At 36.5% G+C, this 17,434-nt stretch overlaps 2 protein-coding genes across 6 annotated transcripts in view; one reads left to right on the top strand and one right to left on the bottom strand.

The window, feature by feature from the left end:
- The window catches only part of ema (C-type lectin domain containing ema), a 187,024-nt gene extending 181,500 nt beyond the window's left edge, over nt 1-5,524 (top strand). For 2 of the 5 annotated variants that reach the window (XM_068386907.1, XM_068386909.1), the window contains one exon: nt 47-5,524. In XM_068386907.1, coding sequence (XP_068243008.1) covers nt 47-610 — 564 coding nt within the window. In that variant the 3' untranslated portion in view covers nt 611-5,524. The remainder of the gene's footprint in view (nt 1-46) is intronic. The other 3 variants (XM_068386910.1, XM_068386908.1, XM_068386912.1) reach the window with 3 other exon arrangements.
- Nucleotides 5,525-6,112: 588 nt separating this feature from the next.
- The window catches only part of P32 (complement C1q binding protein P32), a 45,675-nt gene continuing 34,353 nt past the window's right edge, over nt 6,113-17,434 (bottom strand). The window contains exon 5 of the mRNA XM_068386914.1: nt 6,113-6,534. Within this exon, the coding sequence (XP_068243015.1) occupies nt 6,385-6,534 (150 nt within the window). The 3' untranslated portion in view covers nt 6,113-6,384. The remainder of the gene's footprint in view (nt 6,535-17,434) is intronic.

Below are 17,434 nucleotides of genomic sequence, written 5' to 3' on the forward strand. Positions count from 1 at the left end.
CTAAGCAGTGGGAGTAGTTTACTGTTTGTGTATTTTGGTTTGATAGGTGAATATAGAGAATACTAGCTCCCCTCAGGGAAGCAGTAGTAGCAGTAACTCAAGTAATGCGGGTGAGATGGCTGTACCAGACGGAGGATTAACAGGAAATCCAGAATTATCTACAAGACTGAATATGGGTAGTCCGGGAAGGGACGAAGGTGTCCTGCCATGTGTTTCTCTCCTAGGCAATACTGAAAGCTTGCCTGGCCCTACTCGTCTCCATCCTCCTCTCAGTCATGTTCCACCTTCAATCATCTCTCCTACTGCCAGTGATTCTCATGTCTTCCCTTCTGAGGATGATAGTCAGTGCAACATTAATCCAGCCACTGTTATGAATATACCTACTCCAGTAACTAGTTCCACCTCTCAGACAGATGAAAATGAAACTTCTTTCACCGCCAAACCCTTGTTGACCAGAACTAATGTTAAGTATGATGTGTTTGAATTTCAGGCTAATGAAAATTTAGAAGCTGAAGTGGCAAGGAAAGAAGACTCAAGAAACAGTGTAGGCTCTGCAGACTTTAGTCCAATCAGAAGAATTAGAGTTAAGGGCAACATTGAAACGGTTTAATGAAGTAGATCTGCACTGTTATGTTTTACAAGTGTTAGTGGGTTACGTGTTCATTCTATGAATTATAACAGAGTACCTCATTTTTATGATATATTATATGAATAGTCTAGATTCCAAAAAATATTGTACACTAAAGAGATTTTTCTCATTTTTCAATAATGAATTTGTATCATTGTAATGATCTTAAGTTTTTAAATTTATCTCTGATAATAGTTTTTGAAATTTGCTTCTAATATCTTTATGCAATGATAATTTACTCATAGATATTTGTTACATTTATTTATCAATAGAAAGGAAACTTTCAACTTATCCTCATTGGGATTGAAACCTTTGATTTAGTACTAAATCATTAATGTAAAGGCCAAATATATGATCACTACCATAATTAAGTGAGGTAGAAGAGTTTTTCAGTGTTTATTTCTAAACAAATCCTCAGATTGATATTGATACCTGTGTTTGCTCAGTACAATGCAGTCCATTGTGATACATCAGTAGAAAATTTCAATCTTGAGAAGGATTCTTCGTTCATTAATTTTAAATCCAAAGGCAAAACATTTAGTTTATTTGCATTACTGTATTACTTCATATTTGAATATCATGCCCCAAATGTTTTACTTGTGCCTAGATATGTTAGTTTACTGAAGTAATACAGGAAAATCACTTCTGTTCTGTCAATTGTTTTATTTTTTCATCTTGTCAAGAGAATATGAAATTTTTTATTTCCAAATTAGGTAGTAACATATATACAAAGATATGTTGATTGGTAATTACAGTATACTGAACCATATAGTACAATTCTTTCTTTCTCTTTGCATACTGCCTATGCCTTGTGGTTTATAATCAAAATTTCATTATCTTACAACTTCACAAACACACTGTATCCCATATGCATTGCTATCGTCCCATCATGTGTGTATTTTCTTTAAAGAAGGATTTAACAGTGAATGACATTGGTTACCATATTTTCTTATACAGTATATCTTTTCTGGAAACCCTTTTCATTAGTTGGTCAGTTTAAATCCATCCCTTACCATAGCCCATATTAACATGAATTAATTGATAGGTCCGACTTCTTAATCCCTAGAAATTTTCCATAAGTGAATAGCTGGCGTAAGAGGCAGCATAAGTATCAGTCCATGACTGTTTTCCAACTAAGTTCATTGGTGACTACAGTATACTATAGAATCATATGCTGTAGGAAATTGCTGTACTGTACTAATAAAATCAGTGATTTCTGATTTAGGCTTTGATGCTTGTCTTTAGAAGGGTTTTAACCTAGTTATATTTTTGCTACACAAGAATTTTGTCATTGATTCTGCCTCAGCCATTTTCATATAGGCTTTAACCAGTAATTAAAACAGTCTCAGTGACTTATTTAGACTAATGAAAAAAAAAAAATGACTTTAGACCAATATTTCTGGGTTAAATCATCTTATTTTTTCAATTTCTATCAACTACCTGGCACAATTTTCATAATACTCATTTATTGAACTTAAATTTAGCTATAATTGAAAAGATAACAAGTATAATTACTGGATAATGGTTTATTTAATATTTATCGGTTTAAAATTGGTTCCATAGGATTCTTTTTTTCATTTTGCAGGCCATTGTCTACTTTACTTGATAATGGTTAATATTAAATTCCATTTCCCATACTTCTCAATTTTGATTGTTGCAATAACTTTTTTAGATTCTGTTTTATCAGAGTCAAAATAACATGCAAATACCTGTGTGTTCTTTGATTTGTTAATCAAGCACCTTGTACAGTTATTGAAGTGTACAAACCAGTTATTCATTTAGCTATTTATATAACAATTTCTTGAACACCTTTTAACAGGAAAGGATAGGTACAAAATGATTTCTTATTTATTTTCTAAATAAAGTGCAAACTGTGATAAAATATTGCATGTTTTAAAATTTCCATTTTATTTGTGAGACTTCGCTTTTCAAAATGTACAATAATGTTGTTGGGTAGTATCTTACAGTATTGGTCATACTTACATCAGTATTTTGAAAATCTGTTCCATGTAAACTTGAAAATACTATGTTCTGTATAGTACTTTGAGGTTGTATTATTCAAGGAAGAAAGTAATTTTCTTTTAAATCACAAAGAATGTTGCACTTTGTCTCTTGTCTATTTGCTTAGGGCTTAAACTGTATATTGCTATTGTGTGCTTCAACCTCCTGTTATTGCAGAAGGATTTTTATGACACTTTCTAAGATCTTGTCAACTGTAAGTTTTGATCCAAGTGTTTTTAAGAATGATGAAGTGGTTCTCGTCTCAAACCAGAAATCATAAAGACTTGAATAGTATGAACATGTGATGTAAAGGGGAATGAGGAACTTTGTCTGAATGAATGGATTAAATGCAAAACAGCTGAGATGGGATTTCTGGTATCAAAGTTCATAAGATAGGAATGCTTTAATAGAAGTTGTAGGATGGCTTATTCCTAAAGGTAAACACTAAAAATTAAGATTGAAACTTTTCCCCATCCTTTCCTTTTCCTTTATGTTAGGTAACATACAGTATATAGTTGACTATTTAGCAATTTCCTATTTTTCTTTAATAGATTTAAGCTTATATAGTTGACTATTTATCAATTTCCTATTTTTGATAGATGTAAGCTTTGAGTAGGAAGCATTTTGAACCTCAGGTGAATATAAAAAATAATTTTATTAATAAAATTCTATTATTTGCAGAGTATCAGCTTTTAATAACATTTTCACTTTGGCTTTTCTCTTTTGTGAGATATACTGTACTTGAAATGAGTTCTCTCTCTCGCTATTTATGCATTCTTACAAAATGACCCATCTGGGGAAGTCTTCATCTACCTGTTTTTCCAAGATTTTTTGACTCTTCCTAAAGATCTTCATCCTGTTACGATACCTAAACTACTGCTTTTCTGATGAAGTTCCTCATCCATTCTAATTACGATGCCAAAACCATCTTGGTCTTTAAAATCAATACATTTTCCAACCTCCTCCTGATACAATCTATGTTCAACACTCTTTTTTTTCATTTGCAATATGATTTTAGCCATGAATCTTTAAATTCTGTAGTACCTCCTTTTCAATATCTCTTCAATTTTCATTATCAGACTACTGCATGTAGTACAGTACTATACTATCCTTATGTACAAATCATAACTTTGCTCTTGTAATGGAAACTTAACTACAACACTAGTATAGCTATCTATATCTCTTTTATGCATGTTGCAACTACCTTCATCATTTTTCCAATCATGTTAATTTGTAGATCATGGTTGTGTATTTTTGGGATTTAAAGTCTTTGTATGACTAGAATCTTGATTTAACCATATTTTCTTTATCACTAGAATCTTGAAGATTTAACCACATTTTCCTTCATTATCAAGCATAAAAATGCTTTGTATGAGAAATAATTACTTTAGTACCTTGTTTTAGTGATACAATTTTCATGAGAAGTTTTTCCTGCTTTAACTGAATAGGAATTTTATTTTTTTACTGAAGTACATTAAAATTTCAAGTGTTTGTTTCTCATTATAAAATGCACTTGTAAACTCTCGAGGACATGGTCACCATCATCTTAAAGTTTATCCAGTTAATTTTTCTACCGAAATTCAGCCTTTAGTTTGGAAGACCAAAAGGATAGCCCTAATGAATTCAAAATTTGGTTTGATAATAAGTAAGGAATTAATTATGATACATTTTGATGGAAGAAAAATATTGGAATTTGAAGATGGAAATATCTAACTTCCCCCAACCTTATTTTCATGAATATCAATGTTTTTCAGTGTAGACCAATATATCATTCTAATTTATTACAACTTCTTTTGTATGTTTCACAATGTGTGTAAAGGATATAAAGTGACATAATTATTCAAAGTTCTTAAAACGGTAGTTTGCTTGATTGTTCTGTATTGTAACATTGGTATTACACCATTAAAGTTCACTGATATTTTATAGATTTGATTGTAAAATTTAAGCAATTATCTTCGTTTTTTTTAATATAACTGGACCATGCATTTCCTCTTGTGCTTAGCTTGCATTTTAGAACCAAGTTTTAATTTTAAAACTAGAATTTTTCATGGTGCAAAGAAATTGTTACTATTGTCACATTGGAAAAGTAATTTTTTTCATTTTCTTTTAAATTAGTTTGAGATTATTTTGTCAAGGTAGCATTGTAAACAGGAGCATCAAGCAAATACAAATTTTTTCCTTCAATAGCATAACCTTTAGTTAAATATTGGAATGTTATATACATCAAGTTATATTGTTTGAGTCAACTTGCAAATACCTATTTTAGTGAATCTAATTAATTTTCCTAGTTTCAAAATTCCTAAGGTTTAATGTTCCAAGAAAATACATTTGTCATTGTGATGTATCTGATGAAGTAATAAACAGGTTTCATTTCGTGTCAAATGTCGGGTAATGGTCGATTGATCATTTGGTCTGGTGACCTGACGAACAAGATGTACTAGTGGTTTTTCAATTCTAAATCAGCCATATATTAATTACAAATCCTGATGTGGATAACATTGGACTGCAGGTATGTTAAGCCAAAGTAAATACTTAATTCCCTTACATGGGTATTGAAAACTATTATCTTGCCAATGTATGGACAAACTAATTTTTAGGATTGGTAGTTTGGTTTGTGACTTTTTCCAATCTAATCCAAATATTTATCCAAGGTTAAACAAAAATTGTACTATTTTCATTATCATAGTATGTCTGCACTGGTTGACTTTTGGATTTTGAGGCACAATAGCCAAGCACTGAAAACTGGTTGTTATGGTATTTCACTCTTAGGTGCTTTGCATAGTCTCCTGTGAAAAATTCTTTCAAATTGATTTTCCAGTGCTTTTAATATCTGGGAGTGTGTATGTAAATATATTTTAAAGTTTAAATATATTTATTAGTTATTTATATACTGTACCATATTTTTTTATTTGGCTCCTTGGCCTAGGTTCAGTTTTTAATTGTCGTTTTACCATAAGCATTTTTTGGGAAGTGTTCCTAAACAAAGGATAACATTATTTGATTTTGTTATTACAGTAGTCATATCTTACATTGTTAAATTAATTTTAATTGTTGGTAAAAAAAAAAAAAAAAAAAAAAAAAAACTTGAAAATGTGACATTCAGTTAAAAGATGTTGCCATACTTGATGAAATCAGAATATTTTATCTTGAGCCATACAAAAAGTACTATACTAGCACAAAAATTTGAAATATCTCTGTGCCATTGTTATATATGCTTTTAAAAGGAGAAAACTTCAGGCGGCAACTTATTTGAAAAGATAGTCAGGTCAGTAGACCATAATAAAAAAAATGGAAAAAATGTGTAACTTAAAATTAACACTTGGAGTATGGAAAGTTGGAAAGTATACAGGACTCATATTTTATATACTGTACTATATAACCAATGTTAATACTGATCTGTATGAATTCAGTATCTGAATATATTGTAGATAAAGGTATTGCGGCTTCATGTATTATTTACCAACCCAAAGTGAATACAAAAGGTTTACTTTGGACTTTATTATGAAAAAGCAAAATTAACACAATAGTATTTTTTGTACATACGTAAGTAATAGAACATTCACAGTTGTTTATACAATCATGACATAATTTTTTATATTCCAATCAGTCAAGGATAGAATAATTAAATGATTCCATAAACAATATCCATAAACAATATTTACACATTACATTTTGCACTATTATTTTCAACATGTAACAAATTTATGATGCCTCATATTTCAAGTATTGTATATAAAAAATTCCTTTCTAAAGTTTTATTTTCTCTTCACAAAATCCTGTACATTTTGAAGCAAATTGACGTACAAAGAATGTTCATAATCAGAACAGAGGGAACTGAGTTTCTCTGCAAATTCATTGGAGATTCCCCTCTCTTCCAACATATTCATAAGTAAGTCATACATCATCTGGAATTTCAAAGAAATCAATATTAACATTACTAACAAGATGGTTATTAATATAAATTACATGGTTATAAGCCATCATAACATGTAAAAAAAAATATATATATATATATATACTGTATATTACAAAAACCTATTATTACTAGCCAAGCTACAACCCTAGTTGGAAACACAAGATGTTATAAGCCCAAGGTCTCCGAGGAAAAATAGCAGTGAGGAAAGGAAACAAGGAAATAGATAAATGATATAAGTAGTAATGAAAAATTACTAAAAAAATATTTAAAAGTTAGTCTATGTTAAAATTAAGATTGTCAGCCTAATTCAATACAAAAACATTTGCTGCAAGTTTGAACTTTTGAAGTTCTACTGATTCAACTGGTATGAAATAAAATGCTAGTGATTTTTTATAGCAAATTTATTTTGAAAAACACTTTTTCTATTTCTTCTTAATTGCACAAAAAAATTGGGTTATTGAGAGTTAAGATAACGCATTGTCCATCACAGGATTTTGATGACTAGTTGGAAAAGTTGCCATGGAATAGAACCTTGCTAGTTAAAATACAGACCTACAGTATTTGTCATTAACCATAGTGGAGCTATTAAAAATGTTGAAGAGCAAGGTACATTGCTTTCAACTCCAGGTGGTTTGTGGCATTTGCCGATCTGGCTTTGATCACAGCCCAGAGGTTGTGCTGCAGCAGGTGAGCTGCCTTCTCTTAATGCATCCATCAAGAGCATCAAATCACTAATATATACCCTTCTATGAGATGGTTCAAACCAGGATTCACCAATTCAGGTATTTGATCTCACCAGAATGAGAATTTCAGGATCCCTCCCTCCCCAGAGACCAAAATGTCCAAAGCTGCCACTGATGAGACTGCAAAGGCAACTGTTAAGCACTAGATGCACTAGCAAGGCCAGGTGACCAAGCAAACACTGCCACGGATGGATTTGTAGCAGGCTTTGCATCAGTAACTGACGCGCCTCTTCCATGAATCTTGCAAGTCTTACCTGCAACAGGAAAGACTTTCCCTTGTATCTACCTGCATTCCAAGATATACCAGATTCTGCTTGCATACCAAAGAGGACTTCTCCAAGTTTACGATGACCCCACAGATCGAGCCACAACTTGAGAAGCATGGCTCGATGTTGAAGAAGGGTCTCCAAATCTGTCAGGACTACCCAATCATCTAGATAAAAGAGAAAGCGAATGGTGTTAACACATGCCCAAACTTAAATAGCGCGAACATTCGGGTAAACACTTAAGGGGTTCCTGACATAAAGCACAGCACTCAAAAATAGAAAATCTGTGTAGATTGAAACTTAGGTACTTCCTTTTAGATGGATAACGAGCTTATCTGATGAGCTAGCTTGAAGACTCGTTAAGTTTCACAAGACCACAGTGACAAAGCACTGGGTACCATGAGGATCAGGTGAATACCTGCAAGCTCTGGCGACATAACACTGGGAAAAAGATCTGGACTGAGACTTGCCAGTGGAGTAAACAAGTCTTGCCCCCAAGTGCACGAGACTTGATAGGTGCACTAACCTGTGTCTCATGCTTTATCTCAAGAGATAGCGTGAATGCGACACAGATAGTTGGGCTGAGAGTGTGAGCAGGTGTTGTACCCCTCTTCTAACCCAACTAGGCAGCGAGCTTACTTGGCTCTGCTGTTAACAAGGGTGTTAGCCCCAACTCCCTTTAGTCCAGAGTTCTCCATGCATATATTAAGATACAAAAGGGACGATGGAGGTTAGCTTGCTGAGTTCCTTGGTTTGCTCAAGCCCAAAGAGAGGAGAGAATAAAAGGTGAAAGACCAGTCGTCTACCTATCAGCCAGGTATCATCTGCCCTCTACCAACTGCTACATGTCCTAATAAGGAGCTAAGGTGTTATTGATCACATTTTATGCATCCACCAAAGGACCTACCTCACATTGAAGTACTTTGCATGGCAGGGATGCGCTAATGCCCCTGGCATCATGAGCTTTATGTTTCCGGTCAGAAGGGGATGAATCTGCTTGTTGAGTTGTTCGATTGCCTTCTGATCCAGGAAGATACGAGTTCTTGTCACTCTTCTTGACTAAGAATGTACTGACAGAGAGTCTATTGATCTCTTGAGCTCAAACAGTGGGTTCTTTACGACAATACAGAAACTCAATCCGGAAGGACCTGAATCTAGGATCCACTACGGCCAGATTCTGAGACTAGTCATAAAATCAGATCCAGCAATAGTGTCACTTGCCCTCATCCCCTAGAATGGGCAATGACGGAGGACAGACAGTTTAGTACAACTCTCTTAGCAGAAGCCAGTGCTACAAGAGAACAATTCTTAGCCTCCAGTCATGGTCTGAGGATTGACTTAGTACATTCCACAGAGGAGGTCTGACTTCGAACTGAAGGCGTGTATGCTCGAAACTGCCAATGAGGAGAGAATTCCTTTGAGGAGATGTCAACTCCGTTTAGCTTAAGGCGTGGCTTCAGGCTGAGTGATAGCCTTTCACTGCAAACACTGAACAGTTTTCCTCCCAGAGTTATAACAAGAACTATTGTTGGAATAGTGGCACTGAACGGAGAGATGCCCAATGCACGACATCAACCACGGAAAATAGTGCACTTTGCTTGGTAGACAGTGATAGATGACTCTTGGAGGTATCTAACCTTTCTCCTAGCAACTGGTTGCAAAAAACCTCGAGCAGTGAGATGATGGATAACGTCCTAGCTTGAAGACGTAGCAAAGCTACTCTTTTGTGGAAAATCCAAACGTGATTGTTTGAGTAGCTCGGGAAGGGTAGGGAGTTCCCTGGGTGTCTTTGTGAGCACATTTAGAAGGTCTGGAAACAATCAGAGCTATTTAATGCCATTGATAGATTTTGAGATAGCATGTCTTGCCAAAAATATTGGAGATCTAGCACTGGTACGCAGTACACTGGAAGTTGGCGGTCAAGAGATGTCGGGGATAGATCTATTGTCGGCGAACACCCAAAAAGAGAAGACTTTGTGCGGTATCTGTTAAATTCAAAGACCACTCGGTGCCATCTATCTGAGTAGTCCTGCCCTGTTTGTCAGCCTAGATGTCTCTCTTGCCAGGGATGAAATAGGCTGAGGGTCACAGAGTTGTCTTCTGTCCATCAGGTTATCTCTATAGCCAGATGGCAGAGGGGCTGTGAAAAAATACCTAGTTGCTTGTTTATGCAAGCCATCACAGTGGTGTTGTCGCTCATTAAACCCACAGTGTCTTGAAAGAGCTGTTGCTTGAAAGAGCTGTTGCAAGTGTTTGAGAGCTAGAAAGGCTGCTCTTATCTTTAGGAGGGACATGTGACTGTTGCTGGGCTTCCGAACATAGTCCAGAGGTGGTGTGCTGCAACAGATGAGCCTCCAACATTTTTTGATTCATCTCATAAGAGGATCAAATCAGGGGGAGGAAGTCTATTCCTATCCGTTGGTTGGTATCCCAGACCCACCACTGCAGGTCTCTTTTCGGCTCCGACACTACTGTTACTATAACATCTGGAGGGTCTTTGTGTTTAGACCATAATGTCTTCAGCTGCCACTGGAGAGTTTGAGTGTTGAGATGACTACTGGGGACCAGAGCCTCCAGAGAAGCGAGATGTCCCAGTTTCATTTTCTCCATTCTTGGTAAGGACGGGAAGACTTTGCCTTGATTTGTGTCGATGTTCATCCCTAGGTATATCAAATTCTGCATTGACTGAAGAGAGGACTTTTTGAGGATACCATGACCCCCGAATCTTGACATTTGAGGAATTTGTCTCTATGAGGGGGTAAGAAGTAGGCGGTTCTGTGTTGGGTGAGAAACTTGGGTATTTCTTGGAGGATGGATGAATGGGGATCTGGAAGTACCCTGTACAGGTCTTTGAGATCCAGTGTTAACTGTCTTTTCTTCTGAAGGCCTATCCGACCGTCAGGGCTACCTATCTTGAACGAGGTTTGTTGAACAAACTTGTTCGGAGCTCAGCCATCTATGAACAGTCTCCAGCCTCAAGATGCCTTATCTACTGGGAAAGGGTGACTGAAGGAGGCTGGAAACCCAAGTTGAACCTTCGGAAGCGTTTCTCCAGCATGGTCCACACTTCAATAACTTCGGTATGAAGGGCCAGTTTCTTCTTGTATCCCTTCATGTAGGAACTCGTGTTCACAAGATTAGAGGTTAAAGGAGGGAGAGTACACATGAACGGGACGTGCTATAGTGCCCGAGGACATAGTCCCACCAAGGGCATCCACCTCTGCCATGTGCTCAATAGGCATCCTCCCTCGCTAGGTGGTTTAGGGCATGACAGTGAGTAAGACTCATCCACAAGACCAGCAAGAACTGTGCCCTTCAAACTATTGCGTCCTGCTCATCCTTTCTCCGGTAGGAGATCGACGAGCAACCTTCAACTCTCCTACGTGTGCAAACTGTTCGCACGCCCGGATGCGAAGCAGGCTGCATTGTTGCTATGCACTGGCACGTAGGCAGAGCAGCAGGTTCTTTTTTGATCACGTGGGCAGAGCAGCAGGTTCTTATTTTATCATGAGTCGGGTTATGCTTCCATCTGGCAAAACAGTATAGTCAAAGCCCTCTTGAAGCGTCCTGCAGGATGTTTGACAAGAAGTTTCCACACTCCCAGAGAAGACCTTCGCTCATAAAGAGGAGAGAAAGGCTTTAGAAGACCAGCTGTATCAGGAACTCATTCAGGAGAAATTAGTCTTCTCTTCGAGGTCATCAGAAACTGAAACTGACTATGGTCAGCCAGAACCGTTCAGGTATTGTCTCTCGGACTCAATTGAGAGGAAGCAGGAACATTTAACTTTCAAGAGAATGGTCATTTCTCAACAGTTATTCATGATGTTGAGACATGCAATCAGTTGCAATATATGCTGGAGTTCATCTACGAACCAAGAACACAGCACGCTGAGGTGAGACAATCATACAGGTGCAGTCTGAATGATTCATTGCCTATGACCCGAGACCCCTTGGAAACAATGAATATGTTTGTATTTCTTCATTTCCAAACAACAAAACTAGCATTAGTTCCAAGTGTTCCCTCCCAGGGAACATATTCGCCATACAAAGTTTGAAGTCTAAGAGTTTTAAATACTAAGACGGCCGATCCGAAAGTTAAGAAGGAACTCCTCTGGAATGAAGAGAGTCTACTTGAGGGTTTAAGTCAAGGTCCAGATAAACACCTCATACGGCAAAAATCCATCGCCACAGTTTTTGAAGTTGAAAACTTAAATCTAAGTTTGGCACCCCATTCTGCTACCCTATCAATAGTGAGCTGAATCTTTCTTTGGGCAACAGCCATTCACGATGCTGCAAATGAGATTATCGACAAATAAGGTGTGCATGACTTCATGAGAGATTATATTACTAATACCATTTATGGATAAGGCAAATAATGCTACATAAAGGACACTGCCTTGTGGAACACCTTGATTATGAATTGATGAGAATATATTTCCCACTAACTTTAATCTGGGGGTTATTCAGGAACGATCTAACAAACATCAGCAGTTCCCCTCTCAGAGCAATTTCGTAAATGGTATAAAGAATACCGTGTCTCCAGGTGGTATAGTATGCCTTCTCTAAGTTAAGGAAAACAGATATGTGATACTTTTTGCTGGCAAAAGCTTGACAAGTTGATGACTATAATCTTACTAAAACATCAATGCAGGATCGCATTCGTCGGAAACCACACTGTGAGGAGTTGGTAAGTCCTTTCTGTTCTAAAATCCATATCATTCATATGTTCACAATCTTTTCCATTAATTTACACATACAAGATGTTCATGCAATCGACCGATAGTTGGTTATGATTTTGCTATCTTTTCCAGGTTTCAACGGCTAAAATTATACAGATGCTCCAAATGGGGATAAACTCTTTCCCAAGTCTATTAATGATACCAAGTAAAAATGATTTAGTTTCTGTAAGTAAATGTTTGATCATTGAATAGGTGATATTATCAATTCCAGGAGCCAAATCATTACATGTAGATAAGGCTGACAAAAGCTCTTTCAGCCTAAAAGACAAATATGATTTTTTTCCTCATAGCTCCAAAGTCAAGAGGGCGATTCCCTTCTATGATACGTTGTTGGTAATGCATAGATGTAGGATTTTTTTAGGACCTTTTTGAAAAATTATCTCTGGATTTTATAACATTTGACCATTACATTCAATTACAGGTGATGGCAAAGGTATATGTTTCCTGCTAATCTTTCTTATATTTGCACAGACTTCTGTTAAGTTAGTCTTCCAATTAGTTTTGGATAAAAAGTTTACCCAAAACTGGCACAGCATTTTTGATTTGGTATCTAATCTCGGCTCTTGCTTTCTTATTACAAACCAAATGATAACTATAAGGATGATGCTGATAGAGTAAATGCAGCTCTCATAGCTTTAAGTTATTCAACAGTGAATGTTCCACCTGTAGTTCAAGGAATTAACTTATTACTGGTATCTGCAATGACTTTATTAAAAAAACCTCAAGGCCTTCCTCCACAGTAGGAAAATTATCAGCACCAATTTCTAATATTGTTAACACAGTAAACAATCCCCAATTAACTTTATCACTTACCCATTGTGGAGATCTTGGTGCAGCTATTAAATCAACTATTACATTTAGCATTAGAAAATAGTTACTTCCAATACAGTACCTTCATCCATTACTTCCCATTGAAAAATCTAGAAAGCACTCAGGAGTGCATAATAATATTTCCATAGATGTAAGGGTTCCATTTTGTATATGAAAATGTGTTGGTACTCCAGTATTCAAAACAGCAAGTACCTTCCCTTCAATGAAACAAAAAATTTTCATGGCCTCAGGAGTTGGAAATATCATCCCCCCACATAGGATGTCTCCCATTAAAATCTCCCAAGAGTAAAAATGGCTAAGGAAGCTCATCTATAAAGTTATCAAGTTCTTGCTTTAGATTTTGGTCAACTCATTTGTACTGCTACGGCTTGAAGATTTGTTTGTGAAAGAATCTTGTAATGGATGACATCTCGCCGCACCAGTAATGCACTCCCACAATGTCTAACTTCGTCTTCCTGGACTTCATTATATTAAAAAATGAAAAATATTCCGTGGGACATATTTAAATTGATCTAGCATTGTTTCTTGCAAGGATAACATGATAGGAAAATTTTCCTTGATTAGTATTTTCATATTCATATTTTGCACTAAGGCTTTGGCAATTCCATTGAAAAATCTTGAGTTTGCTATTCACTAAAGAGCAAACTATGAATTATTTTTATTTAAGTTTTATCTTAGGGGCATTTCTTATGGGAAAAGTTTTTGATGAGTATCAATATTTCCTGGTGGTCTCCCTTCTGGTGTTTTTTCTTCTTATTTTCTTCAAGATGATCTTTTCCTTCATGTTGGTATTGTCAAATGATGTGTTTATGCAAATATTTATAATACTTTTAGATTGACTTGCCACCTTTCCTAATGATGCAGGCAGTTTTAGACTAGTTTTATTCTATCTAAAAGCAGATGTTCTAAGCTTTCATTTGATTCACAGGGTTTTTTAATACCTTTCTGTTCTTTAGGTATCTGTTTTGATTTTTCTACACTTTCCTGACATAAATTTACATTAGGGCTTTCATCTTGTATAACTACTTTTCCATCTTCCTTTATGCTAGTGTGTTTAGGGAAATTTTTCTTCAAAACCAATGAAAAAGGTTGCCCTGGCCTTATTCGTTTTTCAAGAGCTGTTTTACGAGCCTCTTTAAAAGTAACCCTTTCCATGTTTTGAATGCCCAGAATTTCCTTTCCAAAAACAAACTTGACACCGCTTTTTTTTATTTTGCTGGATGTGCTTCCCCACAATGAATATAATTTAATATGAACTTTCTGTACATGCTCTGTGGCTTTTTCCACATTTCATTTCGCTAGGATACCTGGCATATTTTTTCATTTTTCTTTGCACTTTTAGCTTGAATGGCATACATTTGGCAATGGTAACATTGCAATTGTGAGGGGATGTATGGTTTCACCCTCAAAGATAGGCAAACTACTTTAATAACATTAGGTAGTCTACATTGATCAAAAGTTACAACTAAAGTAGCGAAAGAAACACGGTGTTCTCCAACTCTCTCATTCTAACTACTTTTACTACTAGACTTCTCAGTTCATCCTCAATTTCTTTTTCCTCCATGTTTAGCAATTTTAAGGCATGTCACACCCCTACTCTGCTTGAAAATGGGGTGTAAAAAGCTTTTTTAATCTTTTACTTTTTATTGGGAATAGTGTCTCTATCAAGAGACTTCCATTTGCCTGGGAAAGAATTTTTGGCCCTCCACATATATTAACTTATTAACTATATCCCTATTAGCTTTCAAACATTCACATGCTCATGTCTTTCATTATCAAATTCCAAAATAAAAATGTTCTCATAATTCACTACTTCATAGTGACCAGAGATTTCGGCTTTTCTATATTTTTCTGTCCTGACATCATTTCTTACTTTCCCTTCCTTACTCTGTTTTCTTATAATCATTCTTTACATAATGTGAGTAAGATTCCATGTTACAATATTAGCACCCGAGTTGGAGTTAACTGTACTGAGATTCTTGTTGATATTTACCAGGTCGTCACCAAAGGGATTAGTTGTCAAAGAAACAGCAAGCTGAGTTATCCACCACTAACCAGTGGATGTCAGTCCTCCTATCCCATGTGACTCAACAAAAGAAGAGGTTTCAGCGTGAACCAGTCCTCTACTAGAGAGAGGTTGCCCCTATTTAGGTGGGCATACACTGGTCAGTGGGGGTAGTTACCCGTCCCACCGACGACTCTAATGGCTGGCATCACCCATTACCTGCAAATATGGGAGACTTAAAACCAGATCACTGGAGTCCGACTCTTAACAGACTAAGTCTGCACCCAATGGGGTTGGCCAGAGTATGATGGCATCTAAATTTGAAGCATTTACAAAACTGAGTCAGTGTTTTAATAGTGGTTGTAAACAAAATTCTGATAAGAGCAAGATAAAAACTGAAATAAAGAAGAAAGCTTAATGGTCCAGTCACAGTCTGGTCTCTCAGAACTGGCCTTAACGGTATGATTAAACCTGCCAGTGATAAATCACCCAATCGTCATTGCGACTCTCAAGCTCCATCAGAGGCGGTGAGTAAGCAAGCAAGCTCGTAGATGGTTTAGAGCTCTCTAAGCTCCTCGTCACCTAACCTCAACAAGTGAGAGGTTAAGCGAGCTAGCGCGTTAGGTTCGCCATACTCATCAAAGAATAGAAGTTTCTCCTTAGTAAGAGTTTGAAACTATGAGGCCAGGTCCTAAAGGTCCTGGCCTTATAAAGCTCCAAGAATTGAATTGAATATGGGATTTAGGCATTAAGCCAAGCACTGGGGCATCAAAGGCCATTCAGCGCTATATAACGAAAATCATTCAATCATATCTGTACACTAACACCATTTAGTATCATTTTAACCTTTAATACAAATCGTAACACTTTCATACAATAAAATATAGATGTGAAATAAATAGGGATTAAAAGGGTAAAATAAATAAATAATTTAATAAAATCAATTATAGCTCGTAATATAACCCAATACTTTGTATAAATTTTCTCAAGTTCAGGGTATTACAGTTTTCCCCCAGTATATCTCTTAACGGTTTGTCCTGGAGTAAATGTGTCCTCCTCTGGAGATTAAAAACAGGACAATCGACTAAAATATGTTTAACATCCATTGTCACTTGACAGGTATTACAAAGAGGGGCCTGTCTCCCTTCCCCACTCTTCATTAAATAATTGTGCGTTGCATGTGTATGGCCAATACGCAGCCTACTTAAAATAATGGTATCCCTTCTACTTGTAGAATTACAAGATGACCATTTATCCACCAATGGGTGGATTTGTTTCAATTTTGTATTGGTGGTCAGTTCAGACCATCGAGCTTGCCACTTATTTTTACAGTAAAGATGAATCTCACTTTTAAGATCTTTGTAAGGAATACTCAAGGGGGATGGATTACTTAGCCCTGAAGCTTCCTTTGCTGCCTTATCTACTTGTTCATTCCCATCCACCCCAACATGGGCAGGGACCCAACAGAAGTGAACACTGATACTCTTCCTAGATTGCAGAAGTACCAACCAGTCCTGCACCTCTTGTACTAGATGATGGCCTGGCATAATTTGTTTTAATGAGAGTAAAACACTATTGGAATCCGTAAAAATTGTATAAAAACTATTTTGGTTGCCATTTTTAAAAACATGTTGGACTGCGAGAATTATTGCGTACAGCTCAGCAGTAAAAATTGAACAAAAGTATGGGAGTTTCCTTCTAATAACAATATCCCCCACCACAGCTGCACTTCCAACTCCTGCAGCCGATTTGGAGCCATCTGTAAATACATGTTTCCCATGATGTTGAGCAGCATGATTTAAAAACTCACTTTTCATTACCCTACTAGGTAAGGTATTTTTCCCTCCTGCCGTAAAACATACTTTAACAGGTGGATTACACCAAGGAGGAGACTTGGGATATCCTACCTCTGCTATCTGTGCTGTTAACAAGCCTACTTCTCTAGCATCATTTTTCAGCTGTACTTCCAAAGGCTTAGGCACTCGAGATCTGTTAGGAGCCCGATCTAAAGGCGCCCTAACATATTTACAGTTAGGATTGTTTCTCACAGCAAGGGACCTAGCTAAAAACCTCAAACTCAACTCCTCTCTGCGAATGGAAAGGGGAGGTATGCCAGAATCAACATAGAGACTGTCAATGGGAGATGTTCTGTAAGCACCTGTGCAGATGCGAAGCCCAGCATTGTGAACAATATCAAGTTTTCCAAGTAAAGTCTTTGTAGCTGACCCATACATTTGGCATGCATAGTCTAACTTGCTCAGACACAAAGATGTATAAATTCTAAGCAAAGTTGTTCTATCAGCAC

This window comes from Palaemon carinicauda, chromosome 14 (assembly GCF_036898095.1).
Source record: "Palaemon carinicauda isolate YSFRI2023 chromosome 14, ASM3689809v2, whole genome shotgun sequence".
Taxonomy (NCBI): domain Eukaryota; kingdom Metazoa; phylum Arthropoda; class Malacostraca; order Decapoda; family Palaemonidae; genus Palaemon; species Palaemon carinicauda.